Raw genomic sequence first — 14,001 nt, 5'->3', positions numbered from 1 at the left:
GCTTTTGAACGGAGGGCAGTATCTGGAGGTGCTTCGGCAGGACATATACCTGAACTTGTGCTTCTTACCTATGAGAACAGATGAAGCGGCGTGATGGTATATTGTCCTCAACGGCGGGCCGACGAGCAACGACGATGTGCGGCGGTTGCCGAAACCAGGTGCATAATGCTTGGACGATCTGCGGGCAGTTTTGGGGGTTTGAGTGGGATGGCAGTATCTGTGTACGCTTCGGCAGGACATATACCGGAGCTTTTTACCTTTAGGAACTATGTGTTGCGTTGAATAAATGTTTGTTGAAGAATGGCGAGATTGCGATGACGATGAGGAGTTTGATGTAGATAAAATGGTGATGAAAATTTGGTTGAAAACGATGTTACTTGGAGGAGCCAGATTTGGACTTGGATCCGGACAGCCGTTTGGATTTCTTCTGCGACTTGGGTCGTGCGGGGCGTTTCTTTCCTGCAGTTGTACCTTCAGCTGAATCGGCTTCCGATTCGGCTTCTTCCGTCTGCATTTTTGTGTCCTCATCACTGGAAATCTCGTAATTTTCATCTCCCGGGAAGATGGAGGAAGGTGGAGTTCTTCTTCTGGGCTTTCTTGTTCCGGAACGATTGTGCCTTCAGGGATCACCGGAGCCTCCTCATCGGCAAGGAGTTGTTCCTCGTTCAGCGGCACGATCGGGAGAGAGGGTCGTGGCATCAATGGAGGTGTTGCTGGTAGGGTTTCGGGTGTCTGTTTTCCATCGGCGCTCGGGTTTACTCCCGACACGATGTCGGCCAGTGTCAAACGGCTGCTAACACCGCCCGTGATAGCTTTCTTGACGTCAGAACACTTCTGTCCAACGTGGAGATAGCGGGAACAGTGTCTGCAGGTAGGTCGCTGATTCCGGTAACGAACGTACCCCACTTCTTCCCCGATGTTGACATAGGATGGAATAGGTTTCCGGATCCTCATGCGAACAATCCGCGTACCTGTCGGTACACCCGGGAAGTGTTCCTTCCACAGCTCGTCTGTGATGGACAGAATCTCGCCGAACTCTGCTAGGTGTTGCGCGATAATCTGGGTGGGCATGTAGGGGGGAAGATCGTGGATCTTAACTTCGGTAGCTCCATCTGCAGTGTGCAGCGGGATCGGAGTTTGTACTCCATCTTCCGACGTCATAGTGAGCTTCATGTCGAACTCTGCCACCAGTTCTTCTGCGCTGATTTCTGGACTCATCTCGATGTAAACAAATGACTTGGTCATGCTGAGCTGGAGGTTGCGAATTTGTGTGATGTCTAGTTTTAGCTGCTCGAAGGCGAACTTGCGGATTTGTGTTATTGTTGGTTTTTTTGGAACCGGTCCAAAATCGATCACCACCGTGTTTTTACGGTAGCCACGCATCTCGTTCATGATGCGGGCCAGTAGGCAAAATTTGCCTAGCGCGGAGAGTGGTTGCAACTATAAGCGAAAAAAACAACTCGCAGCGCGATAGTGTAAAGACGTGCGCCCCAACCAAACACGTTGATTTCGGCTCCTTTGAAATTGAAATTAACAAAGTATGTTTCCAGTGTTGTGGAAATTCACCTTGTCTCAAAAGACCTGCTAATATCTAACTTTCCTCCTACGACACCCAGAGCACCCAACATCACACGCTTTGTCACGTTTTCGAGACCTGCACTGCCGTTCTACGCAAAATTGTCCCATGTCAGTTTTGGACGATTTTGACTTTATGACATTTTTAAGTTCAGTCTGATGTTTACTTTAAGAAAAACAAATAAAATCTGGTACTTTGTTCGGAAACTCATTGAAAACAACATCAAGTCTGTTTGTCCCATCGTTAAACTTCTACGCATAATTGTCCCACCAAGTATTTTCTTACATGGAATCATTAGTTTTACCAAGCATTATGTCTTGTTTACCTGTTGTATAGCAAGAGAATCACAAATAAGGGTGATAAACTGCTAACTGGGGCGATTAGGGACACATAGGGCGAATAGGAACCCACGGGACAATTATGCGTAGAAACACAGAAATCAGTCGAAAAATTTCAATCGAGTTTTTCTCAGTTGCACTTCTTTGAACATGGGACAATTATGCGTAGAACGGCAGTACAGAGTCTTTAAGCGATCGAACGGTATCCTTGAGTTTGACCATGGTGACTTGTTGAAATTCAGACAGCAACTCTTCTGGCTCTTCCTGAACTGCACTGGAACTACTGATGTAGACGGGATCTAACAATGCAAAGGAATTTCGGATGAATGATTACACAAGGCAATTATTTTTACAGGAATTGTCTTCAGTATCGTTAAATCAAATGTTACAAAAACTAACTGAACTTAATGTGACACGCGAAAGTAAATCGTCTAATGTCGTTATTTTACCCACCATACACACAATAGGCTTTAAAATTAAATTGTGCACAATGCTGTGCAATGAATCATTCACTCCTGCTGCTCTTGCTTTCTCTCTAGTATCGTCCCTTGCGCCCATTGTCATTCCTACCGTCCGGACCTCCCTTGCGATCTCTACTTCTGGACCGACGACGATCACGGCCACCGCCGCCGCCTCCACCACCACCACCACCACCACCACCACCACCACCTCGTGGCTTCGGAGATCGAGATTTCGAGCGGGAGCGGCCACGTCGGCGTGAGTACAGGTACCGCCGTAGCTCGCGCGAAATCGGCTTCAGGTGCATGAAGTTACAGAACCCCGAACGAGTGCACTCACCCATCTCGTACTGGCGGCAGCACGCCTCACGGAAGTCCGTCACCGGCGACAGCTCCGAGTAGACGGGACGGCCGCCGAACCAGCGATTGTTCAAATCCTTGGCCGCCCGTTCGGCGTCCTCTTCGCGGCGAAACTTGATGTACACGTTGCCCACCAGATGGTCACCCAGATTGTCGCACACGTTCATCTCCTCGATTTCGCCGTACTTGTCCTCGCACTCTACAAATACGTCCTCGAAAAAGTTGTCATAATGCTCCTGCATTTCCTCGTCCGATACGTTGGCCACCACTAAAAATATTTTTTAACAAAAAAAAAACATGTTAATTACTAACCAGTGCCCGACTAGCAGGGTTTTACTGTTTCACTTACGATGGCTTCCGTCGGCGGATTTCGCCGAGTTCTGAGGGTTCACGTAGAGGTTCTGCAGCAGGCAGGTCTGCGAGAACGTCGGTTTATTGTGGATCCGAGAGCAGCGGTCCCCATGGCGGCACGCTCCGATCTTGAAGTAAAACGAGCAGTTGACCCTAAAAAAGAAACGCACAACAATCAAGCATTTAAGCAATTTTTATGGCGCGGCGTCAACACATATGGTGATGGCCGAATTTTTTTGCTGAAAAGCGACTACTTACTTGTCCTTTTCTGTGCCAAAAATCGAGGCAAGATACTCGGCCATCGTTTCCCACTAACTTGGTGTCTCCGGGAAGATGTATCACGAGTAAATCCGGCCGATTTTGTTCCTGCGACAGAGGTAGCCAAGCGTTTTTTTTCTAGAAGCTCGCAATAAAAATGGCGAACCGGGTGGCTGACAAAAGTTTGACAAGACTGATGGCAAGGGGAAAGTGTTGCCAGATTTCCTTGTAAAATACAGTTTGTCTGCAGGAATGCTAAAGATTTTTCAGGTTTTACACGAAAATTCAATTCGAGTGATTTTGCCAAGGAATTGGCATATAATCAGCAAATTAGGCTTTCTAGCAGAAAATTTACAAACACGTTCAAACAACGGGGTGACACAGAAATTTGATTGTTTGCCTCAGATATCTACTTTCTCTCTCTCTCGCAAAATTTTTTATCATGGCATTCTAGATTTTTAACTCAAAAACAATAAACAAGATAATAAAATTTATTTATTATTTAATATCCGTCACAGTGTCCTGCTGATGCTAATAAAAGTCGAGCTGGGGCTCGACGCGTCCCTGCGATATTTATACGCACTTCGGAAGGAAGATTTTTTTCAAAAAAATATTCAAATGTGCAGCAGTGGCCTCGATTAATGCAAACGTTCTTTAGGGAGGGGCTTGCCGGTTCAAGCTGAGGGACCTCGCACTCGGCTAGCCTGCGTAGAAATGGGTCACTGAAGCTCGGCGCACGCACACACACACACATTATAGTTTTTAAGTTGGGCCTAGAAAGCCTTGAGTCCAACCAACGGGGGTTGAATGTATTGAAATAGAGAGCCTGGAGCTTATTAACTCGCCGCAAAAAGCTGCATACGCGCCAAAACAAGATCCTTTAAAATGATGCTGGACTTGCCGTTTAACTTTCCGACGGACGAGCTCAAGGAGGCGGATATCACGTAATCGCTGGACACCTGAACCAGCAAGCTGCTACAACGATTTTGGACTAGTTGCACGATGTCGGAGAACGCTCTGATATCGAGTTTGGTGCCGTGATACTGTGATATAGTTTTTAAGAAATCCTTTCCTCTTCCTATCCCCCTACTATCCCAGCAAAAGCAACAGGTTTTTTGCGAGTGTTTTCCTGTTTTCCATTTCGTTTTTTCAACAAACTTTATTTCCATCCATTGAGATAAAAGGCTAGTATGCAGATCGGAAGGAAAGGGGTCAAGAAACAGCTTTACGAACAGCAGAACAAAAAAGAGGGAGCGATTTCTTAGGGCTTTTCTTCACGCTCTCTGACTTGCTTGCACTGCCGCTGCTGATTTTTTCTTGACCGGTTCCTTCCGAAGTGCGTAATCCGCTAAATGTTTTAGTCACAGCTGTAAGGATCCCCCAAAACTAAATAAATATTCAAGGTATACCAAGGATAGGTATAATTCAAAAGTAAGTTACTTTTGTCATTACCGTAATATTTTTGTGTGTGTATGCACTTCGGAAAAGACCGGTCAAGAAATATTTCAAATGGGCAGCAGCGGTAGCGAAAGCATGCCAGAGAGGTGGAAGAAATGCCCCAAGAAAACGTTCCCTCTCTTTTGTTCTGCCGTTCGTAAAGCTGTTTCTTGACCCCCTTTCTTTTGAAGAGCATACCGGCCCATAAACAGAATTCAATAGAGCATTCTACGTGCGTATGTATTGCGTGTACGTACACGAAAATAAAGTGAGGTTAAATTTTGTCAGCCGGCAAACCCAAATGGTGCGCTAGTGTGCGTACGCGAAACGTCATAAAACTCTATTGTATTGAATAATTCCCGATTACTTTTCAAAAGGTCAAATGTACATAGGAAACCCATGGCGCATTGGTTGTCTTGAAAAAGTAATCTAGAATTATTAATATTACGGTCCAGGTTCTTTATACCTATTCAGGAATGCCGACATTTGAATTGGGAAAAAGGATAGAAAGTATACTCTTTTTAGGCATAGTTCTGATTTTGAGTGTAGGTCCGGTTTTGACGTAAAATCAGTTATTTGAATATATAAATAAGGGTGTATGTAACTCAAATCTGAGTGATTCTTCTTAAGCGTGCATTGTCATTGGTTCTGTCATTCAGCAATCAGCATCGCGGCATCCGATTTCTCTTGTTTATTTTTTGTAAAGTTTAACAAATTGCGCACAAAACGGGCTCTCAAACCTTAAAAACCGCGTTTCTCGACCTGCTACAAGGACGCCGGCACTTCCACAGGCTAATCTTCAGCTTTCGTCACGCGTCCGGCTTAATAATGTCAGCGGAAAATTCCGAAACTCCACCGATGGTTCAGCCAATGCCAGAAACAACAACAGCGCCCTCGGCCCAGGGCGAGGAATCTAACTCGTCCGGCTTCCGGCAGATGACGCTCGACGGCGCTTCCGGACACAGCGACAGCAACCATAGCTCGCTGGACAACAATCCGGCGACGATGAGCGCGCCGGATTTTTCCCAGTTTGACGACAGCGAGGACGAGGACCACTATCAGGGCGTAAGCGGATCGGACAGCACGATTAGCATCGAGCGAATCCGCCAGTATTTGTCGGATAAACTTGGCTTCTACAGCTCGGACAGTTACGACGAAAAGGATGGCGCTCCGCGGAAGCAGCGGGTCCTTGAGACAGTGGACATTGACGGGGTGATTAAGCACTGGAAAAACGGCGGCTTTAAGAAGATTGTTACGATGGTCGGCGCGGGAATTTCCACTTGTGAGGGAAAAGTTGCGTGATTTTGGGTCATTTGAAGTTAAGACTTTTTTTTTGCAGCGGCTGGTATTCCCGACTTTCGATCTCCGACAACCGGTCTGTACAATAACATGAAAAAATACAATCTGCCTTATCCGCAGGCAATCTTCGAGCTGGAATACTTTTACCAGAATCCGAAGCCTTTCTTCCGGCTGGCCAAGGAATTATACCCGGGTAACTTTCGACCGACTCCTAGCCACTACTTTGTGAAGCTGCTCGAACAAAAGGGCTTGCTGATTCGGCATTATACTCAGAATATAGATACTTTGGAACGGATCGCCGGGATCAGCGAGGAGAAGCTTGTGGAGGCGCACGGCACCTTCTTCACCAATCACTGCTTGCAGTGCAAAACGGCATACTCGCTGGACTTTGTAAAGGAGAAAATTTTTGCTGACGAGGTCCCAACCTGCAGCTGCGGCGGGGTCATCAAGCCTGATATTGTATTCTTTGGCGAGGGTCTTCCCGAACGCTTCCACGTGCTACCACACCAGGACTTTTCCCAGTGTGACTTGCTGATCATAATGGGCACGAGTCTAACGGTGCAACCGTTTGCTTCGTTGGTCGAGTACGTGAACGACGACTGCGTTCGGCTTCTCATCAATCGCGACAAGGTCGGCGGCGGCGGATACGGCTTCTTCCGCGCGATGATGTTCGGCGAGGGGCTGTGCTTTGATCTGCCGGGAAATCGGCGAGACGTGGCCTGGACCGGGGACTGCGACGACGGCTGCTTCTTCCTGGCGGACAAGCTTGGACTTGGGGTAAGATCTGAAGAATGAGGAGATAGGCTAGAATAATTCATAATATCTTCTTTCAGGACGAACTCCGCGAGCTGATCGAACGAGAGCATGCCAAAATAGACCTGGAGCATCCCCCGCAGGGCGCAACCGTCGCTGTCGCAACTGCCGGAACATCGGCGACGACGAGTGTTGCTTCGGAAAGCGATCCCGAGGCATCGGAGAAAAGCGCCGCCATCGACGCCATCTTCGAGGAGGCTTCCAAGGAGGTCGCGGAAAAGAATATCGAAGATTAGAGCTTGCAGTAGCAAGTTGGACGACGACGGGTACAAAACGGAAGATTAGAAATTGTTGCAAAAGATACCTTTGCCACCATTAATGTTAAGGGAGACACAGTTCAAGGGCAACACCAACAAGGACGGAGCGCGCATAATAGTGAGGGACAAGTTTATAAATTTTCAATTGAACACAAGTAGAAATATTAACCAATCAAACACGTAGAGAGAGCTTTTAACAGCGTTGACAATGATGATAGATATTTGTCAGAATTTGGGACGTTTCGGACTGACAAAGCAAACCACAGTAGAATGTTGTAATTGTGAAACTCACTTTAAAGTAGTTCGTTTTAATTAAGCCGATTCTGCTTTATATGCTTTACGCCAATTTTACGAATCGAGCAATAGTAGACGGTTAGGTGTTTGCGGAAAAGGAAAACACAACAGTAAGATAACCACATTACTGACGATAAGAGAATAAATTATTATCATGGGAAATGCGTCTCTTTAATAACTTCTACCAAACAGCGTGTAGAACTTGGCCTTGCGTCCACAGGCTGGATGGACGCACTTGTCGTTCGCCTCGATAGGGGCCGGTTGCTCGAAAGGAATACACAGCGATTTGGCGCCCATGGCCGGTGCTCCAGGCTCCGCTTCCCCATCATCACGGGCACTGTCCGCCTTTATCTTGTCCTCGCACGGGGTCTCGCCGCAGAACGGAGCCATGATAATGTTCTTCGCTTCGAGCAGCTCGGTAAACTGATCCCACTTCTTGGTGACCTTCAAATGGTCCGCCAGATCCTTCTCGGCCTTCTTCAGCATACTGGCGTGGATCGTTTCCAGCAGGGCTTGGATGTCTACGGTGGCGGCTTCACGTTTCACCGTAATCTTATCGCCGGTGTCACGTCGCACCGCAACGAACTGTTTGTTCTTCAAGTCCTTGAAGCCAAGTTCAACGCGAATCGGAACTCCCTTCAGCTCCCAGTGATTGTACTTCCATCCCGGCGAATAGTTGTCCCGGTAGTCACCCTCGCAGCGAACTCCCGCCTTCACGAGCTCGGCCTCCAGCTCCTTGCAGTTGTCGTACAGCGTCTTGCGCTCCTCATCGGTCGTGTTGGCCGTAATTCCGCACGGAACAATGATCGCCTGAATGCACGCCACCCTCGGCGGCAGCACCAGACCCTGGTTGTCCGCGTGGACCATGATCATCACACCGATCGTGCGCGTCGTTATGCCCCACGAGTTCTGATACACGTACTCCTTCTCCTTCGTCTCCGGATGCTCGTACACGATGTCAAACATTTTCGAAAAGTTCTGCCCCAGATGGTGACTCGTAGCTCCCTGAATGGCCCGTCCCGACGCGGAAATGAACGCCTCAACCGTGGTCGTAAAGTCTCCGCCGGCGAACTTTTCCTTTTCCGTCTTACGCCCGCGGACCACCGGAATCGCCAGCAGGTCCGTGTACACCTGAGCGTACAATTCTGGGAAATGTGAGAAGGTCGTGAATTAAAATCCTAAAAAGCGAAATTTTTTTAAACTCACCCAAAATCTGCAGCACCTCTTCGGTGGCTTCGGCCTGAGTCGCGAACGCGGTGTGTCCTTCCTGCCATAAGAATTCACGGGTGCGCAGGAACGGCTGCGGATGCTTAAATTCCCAGCGCTGAAACAAAATCACAGGTTAGCTACCCATCACAAAGTGGACTACGAAGAAGCACCTACCACAACGTTGTTCCACTGGTTCAACCGAATCGGCAAATCGCGGTACGATTGGATCCACTTGGCGTACGCCGGGTACATGACCGTCTCTGACGTCGGACGCACCGCGATCGGTTCCGCCAGGTCCGACTCGCCGCTCTTGGTGACCCAGGCCACCTCCGGAGCAAAGTCGGCAATGTGGTCCTTTTCGCGCTCCAGCGCAGCTCGCGACACAAAGATCGGGAAGTAGCACTCCTTGACGCCCATTTTCGTAATCTCCGCGTCGAACCACGCCTTGATGGCCTTCCACACGGCAAACGACCAGTGGCGCAGGATGTAGCACCCGGACACGTCGTAGTACTCGATCATTTCACCCTTGGTGATGACCTGGGAGTACCACTCGGGCAGACAATCCTCCTTGGTCGCTTCAAGTCCCAGCCGGGTTTGCTTCTTCGGACCACTGCCATCGTCTTTCTGCTTTGCCGGTTCCGGTTTGCTCTTCTGGGGCTTTTCCTCCTTTTTGTTTTCCTTCTTCGGTGCGGCCGCCTTCGGTGCACGTCCCGCCACGGGGAAATCCGTTCCGGTCACCTTCTTGTATTCTGCCTTCAAGTCCAGCAGCAGCTTCACCGCCGCATCGATCTGATCCTTCGAGGCACCCGAGGACTTCAAGTTCCTTACGGTTTCACCTTGTGCGTTCACCTTGGCAGTGAGAACGTCCTTTTCCGAGCCGGCAGCAGCAGCGGGGACATTGTTAGTTGGAGCCATATTTTCCTTGTCCTGCTTGGCAGGCTGAGCCGCTGGTGTGGCGACGGTACCCGGCTTCCAGTCCTTACCGGTCAACGACTTGTAGTCGGCCTTTAACTGCAGCAGCACCTTAACCTCAGCTTCAACTGCGGCCTTGTCCGCTTTGCTGGACTTGAGCGTTCGGATGCTATCTCCCTGAGTGGCGATTTGGTTGAGAATTTCCGCTTCTTTATCGCCGGATGCCGGAGCCGGAGCCTTCTGAGCCGGGGCAGCTTGCGTTGCACCTGGTTTCCAGTCCTGACCCGTCGCCACCTTGTACTGTGCCTTCAAATCCAACAGCACTTTAACCGCTGCGTCAATATCCGGCTTCGTTGCTTTTTTGCTCTTCAAATCACGCACCACGTCTCCCTGCTTCGCGATCTTGTCATTAATTTCGGCACCAGCACCAGCGCTTGGCGCAGCCTCCTTCTTCACTTCACTTGGTGCAGCAGCGACTGGCTCCGGTTTCCAATCCTTCCCGGTAGCTGCCTTGTACTGTGCCTTCAAGTCAAGCAAAACCTTAACGGCAGCATCAACTTCCGGCTTGGCCGCCTTCTTCGTCTTCAAATCGCGCACCGTATTGCCCTGCTCGACGATCTTAGCGTTAATCTCGACACCACCGCTTGGAGCCTCCTTCTTCACCGTAACAGGTGCAGCAGCAGCTGTCTCCGGTTTCCAATCCTTTCCGGTAGCCGCCTTGTACTGTGCCTTCAAATCAAGCAGAAGCTTCACCGCAGCGTCAACCTCCGGCTTAGCCGCCTTCTTCGTCTTCAAATCACGCACCGTGTTGCCCTGCTCGACGATCTTTGCTTTGATGGCTTCGCCGGAATTACCGCTCGTTGTCGTGCTACTCGGTGCCGCGATCGCTACGCCCGGCTTCCAGTCCTGTCCGGTTGCCTCCTTGAATTGAGTCTTGAGCGCTAGAAGCTGCTTCACAGCAGCATCAATGTCGGCCTTTGCTGCCTTCTCTGCCTTGAGCTTCCTCACCAAGTCACCCTGTTGCACGATCGAGTCGTTTAGTTGAGCTGCGTTCGATGCGCCTGTCGCTGGCTTAGCCGCAGAATCGGTAGATTTAGCAGGAGCCTTGGCAGCTTTCTGAAACAATAAAGTCAATAAACAAACTTGATTTTACAAAACAATTCTTCAACTCCAACCTATCGCAACTCTTTCGCGCAGCGAAGCAAAACTTGAAATGTGGCAAAGTTCATTTACTTTCACCGTCGACGCGTACAAAACGTGTTGCGCGTTGCGCAAAAGGTATTTAGTGAACTTAAAGGTTTACGTTTCGCCAAGCCTACCGAGCCATTTGGGAGTTCATGCAGGTGCGAAAGTGGAATGAACATGTGTAACTTGCACGCCACCTAGTGGCGAGTAGCGTAAACATGAAACTTGCATGCAAGCATTACACCGCTTTGACATTTTAGAAACTGAAAACGGACGAGACTTTCGAAAGCCTGATCGATGCTTCTACCTGAACGTGTCTATTGGAGATGATCAAGCAACCTATGGAATTACCTTGGACGCCTCCGCGGCATTCTTCTTCGGGCCTCCCGCCGTCGGCTGCTCCTTGGCGTGCCCGTCCGGAATCGAAAACAGCACGACGGGCGTTTCCACCGCGGAGAACTCACTCGGCCGCGCGTACGCTTGGTCCACCTTGAAGAAGCCGCGCCGCTGCAGCTGGATGATGTCACCCTTTTTGAGCTTTTTCAGCTCGGGATCGCCCAGCATTTGAGCTTCAGACTAGGAAAAATGAACAGGATTAGATTTTCAACATTGAAGACGGATTAAGTTCTCACCCTGGTTTGATGGCCGATGTAGGTTTTGAAGTCTTCTTCCTTGCCGAGCACGGCCTTCCCGATGATGTGCTCAAAGTAGACGCAGAACGTCGGCGGATATTCAGCGGGGTCTTGCTCGCACAGCCACGTGAGCTTCAGCGTCTTTTTGAAGTCCTTGTTGTCCAGATTCAAGCTCGCGTCGATGGAGGTGACCTTTCCAGTGGCATCTTTGTGGACTTTGTTGATCATGATGTTGCCCCAATTGATGAAGGTGGCATTTTCGCCCTCCTTCAGCTCAACAGCGTCGGCTTGATCAATCAGCACACGCGGACCAAGCCAGACCGTTTTCGTACCAATGTCAGCATTCTTGGGATGAACAGGAACTTGCACAGCTTCGAGCTTGGCGCCCGCAACATTCACCACGACACGGTTTTCCATCTCCAGCGCAGTGTAGCGTGGCGCAATCGGATCAATCACCTTCTTGTTGAACGCCCAGATTTTGTCCCATTCCATGAACACGACCGACTTGCTAGATCCTTGCGCGATGATGAATTCCTTCAAACCCTCGACGGTCATACCGCGCCGAAGAATGCCACGCACCGTGGGGAATCGTGGGTCGTCCCACCCGTCAACCAGGCCTTCCTCGACGAACCAGGTCAGCTTGCGCTTCGACAGTACGGTGTTGGTCATATTCAGCCGACTGTACTCCCAGATGTACGGACGGCGCAGTCCAAGCGCCTCGATGAACCAATAGAACTGATCGTCGCGATCGTGATATTCCATCGTTCGCAGAGTGTGCGTTACGTCCTCAATTGCGTCAACAATCGGACAGGCAAAGTCGTACGTCGGGTAAACTTTGTACTGCGTTCCCGTACGAGGATGTGGTTCATTTTTGCACCGATAGATCGTCGGATCTCGCATGCAACCGTTTGGCGAAGCCATGTCGATTTTGGCGCGGACGCAACACTTTTGCCCCGCCGCCGAACCCTTGACCATTTCCCGCCACATTTGCAAATTCTTCTCCACGCTGTTGCTTCGGTTCTTCGACTCGGTGCGCTCGTCGCGTTCCTTCTTCATCTGCTCCGGTTCGGTATCGTCAACGTACGCCTTGCCCTCCTTCATCAACCGTTCGCAATAGTCTAGCATCAGGTCAAAGTACTGCGAAGTGTGCGTAAACAGGTCCGGCTTGATCTGCAGCATTTCCAAATCCTCCAGAATCACCTTCTCATAGTGAACGTTCTCCTTGGCCGGATTGGTATCGTCGAATCGCATAATCAGCTTGCCCTGGAACGCTTGCTGGTAGTACTGATTCAACAGAGCAGCCTTCGCGTGGCCAATGTGCAAATAACCGGACGCCTCCGGGGGAAACCGTACCACAACCTTTCCCATCTCAGCTCCCGGAAGATCAACAAACTTTCCTTCCTGCTTTCGCTCGGTTGTCTTCTCCGCACTTCCCCCACGAGTCGTCGTGCCCCTTTTGCCCAGCTTCGCTTCCTTCGGAATTCCCTGGAGGACACTCTTCACCGCCGGCTGGGCCGATATAAGATCGTAGAATCGCTGGACGTGCACCGGAATACCAACCGCCTTCAACTCTTCATAGCAGCTGAACAGCTCGTTAAAAACGGCCAAATCCGCAATCGTCAAATGATTCGCCACAAGGAACGTCAGCGGAGCCAAGCACTTGTTCAAATACATCAGCTCGTCCGCCGGATCCTTCTCCATCGACAACGTGTACGTCAGCCAGTGGTCAATCTGGGTCCGCTCGATCGGGGTCTTCCCGTACAACTGATACTTGGGGGCGTCCCTCGCAAGTGCACGCAGCACGTCATTGTTTGTCACGCAAATCAGCGTCCGGTTTGAGAACGTGATCGACGTCTCCTGGCCCCAGCTGATCTCGATCGGGTTTGTCGACTTGATCACTTCGGCCACAATCAATCCACCTGCAAGCAAAGCAAATCGGGCGTCAAATTTCATCATCCCACCTCCCACAAGCCAACATTATAACCAAAAATAGAACACTTTTTTCAACCTACCGATGGCCGGTTCGTTGTAGCTGGACACTAGCTTGGTCGCCATCGCGGGCAAGGTTTTCAACGAACAAGTGTTACGCGGAGAGTTCAACCAGAGAAATTTGCAAACTTTTCCAAACCGCAAAAATATTTTTCGGCAGCAAAAGTGCTGAAAACGTGTGCGCTGACGAGACAACCAACTCGGCGAGTGAAAAGTGAAAGTGACAGATGCGGTGAGCCCGGAGGAACACGCTCAAAAGAAATGGGTAAATATTGAGTGTGGGCTGCACGCTTGTTCGCGAATTCGTTCAATGTAAGACAATCTTGTGTAACCAAATTTTGGTTTACAATCCAACAGTATCTAAATTTGGGTAGCAGATTGTAAAAAAAAGAAAAATTCAATATGTTCAGCATCGAATGTTTTACAAGAGTTTCTTTTTTTTTGAGTTTTTGAAACCCCCTGACTCGTGGCGGTTTCAAAACACACAAAAAGAAATTTTTTTTTTAGGACCTCATAAAAAAACAACTAGATTTCAAACTTTCTTGGAATTTCCCAAGGATTTCGAATAGGTCAAAATTGAGACCAAAAAGTGCCGTCTTGTTGGCAAAAAGTAAACAATGTAAAAAGTTTCGT

The 14,001-nt window shown here is 49.4% G+C and overlaps 3 protein-coding genes across 3 annotated transcripts; 1 reads left to right on the top strand and 2 right to left on the bottom strand.

Moving 5' to 3' along the window:
- Positions 1-2,257: 2,257 nt before the first annotated feature.
- LOC6050615 (splicing factor U2af 38 kDa subunit) lies at positions 2,258-3,515 on the bottom strand. Its single transcript, XM_001867155.2, has 3 exons — positions 3,342-3,515; positions 3,082-3,236; positions 2,258-3,000 (listed from the first exon to the last, which is right to left on the bottom strand). The coding sequence occupies exons 1-3, from the start codon at positions 3,383-3,385 to the stop codon at positions 2,450-2,452; spliced, it is 750 nt and encodes a 249-aa protein (XP_001867190.1). The 5' UTR covers positions 3,386-3,515; the 3' UTR covers positions 2,258-2,449.
- Positions 3,516-5,416: 1,901 nt separating this feature from the next.
- LOC6050614 (NAD-dependent protein deacetylase Sirt2) lies at positions 5,417-7,603 on the top strand. Its single transcript, XM_038248476.1, has 3 exons — positions 5,417-6,060; positions 6,118-6,854; positions 6,911-7,603. Exons 1-3 carry the CDS (start codon positions 5,607-5,609, stop codon positions 7,124-7,126), a joined length of 1,407 nt encoding a protein of 468 aa, XP_038104404.1. The 5' UTR covers positions 5,417-5,606; the 3' UTR covers positions 7,127-7,603.
- On the bottom strand, positions 7,419-13,597 carry LOC6050612 (bifunctional glutamate/proline--tRNA ligase). Its single transcript, XM_038248424.1, has 6 exons — positions 13,392-13,597; positions 11,380-13,298; positions 11,099-11,323; positions 8,825-10,678; positions 8,648-8,765; positions 7,419-8,586 (listed from the first exon to the last, which is right to left on the bottom strand). Exons 1-6 carry the CDS (start codon positions 13,432-13,434, stop codon positions 7,613-7,615), a joined length of 5,133 nt encoding a protein of 1,710 aa, XP_038104352.1. The 5' UTR covers positions 13,435-13,597; the 3' UTR covers positions 7,419-7,612.
- Between the last annotated feature and the right edge of the window lie 404 nt (positions 13,598-14,001).

The sequence above is a fragment of the Culex quinquefasciatus genome, chromosome 1, assembly GCF_015732765.1.
Source record: "Culex quinquefasciatus strain JHB chromosome 1, VPISU_Cqui_1.0_pri_paternal, whole genome shotgun sequence".
In the NCBI taxonomy this organism is placed as follows: Eukaryota; Metazoa; Arthropoda; class Insecta; order Diptera; family Culicidae; genus Culex; species Culex quinquefasciatus.
Note: the sequence above shows the minus strand (reverse complement) of the source record. Positions and strands in the feature narration are given on the sequence as shown.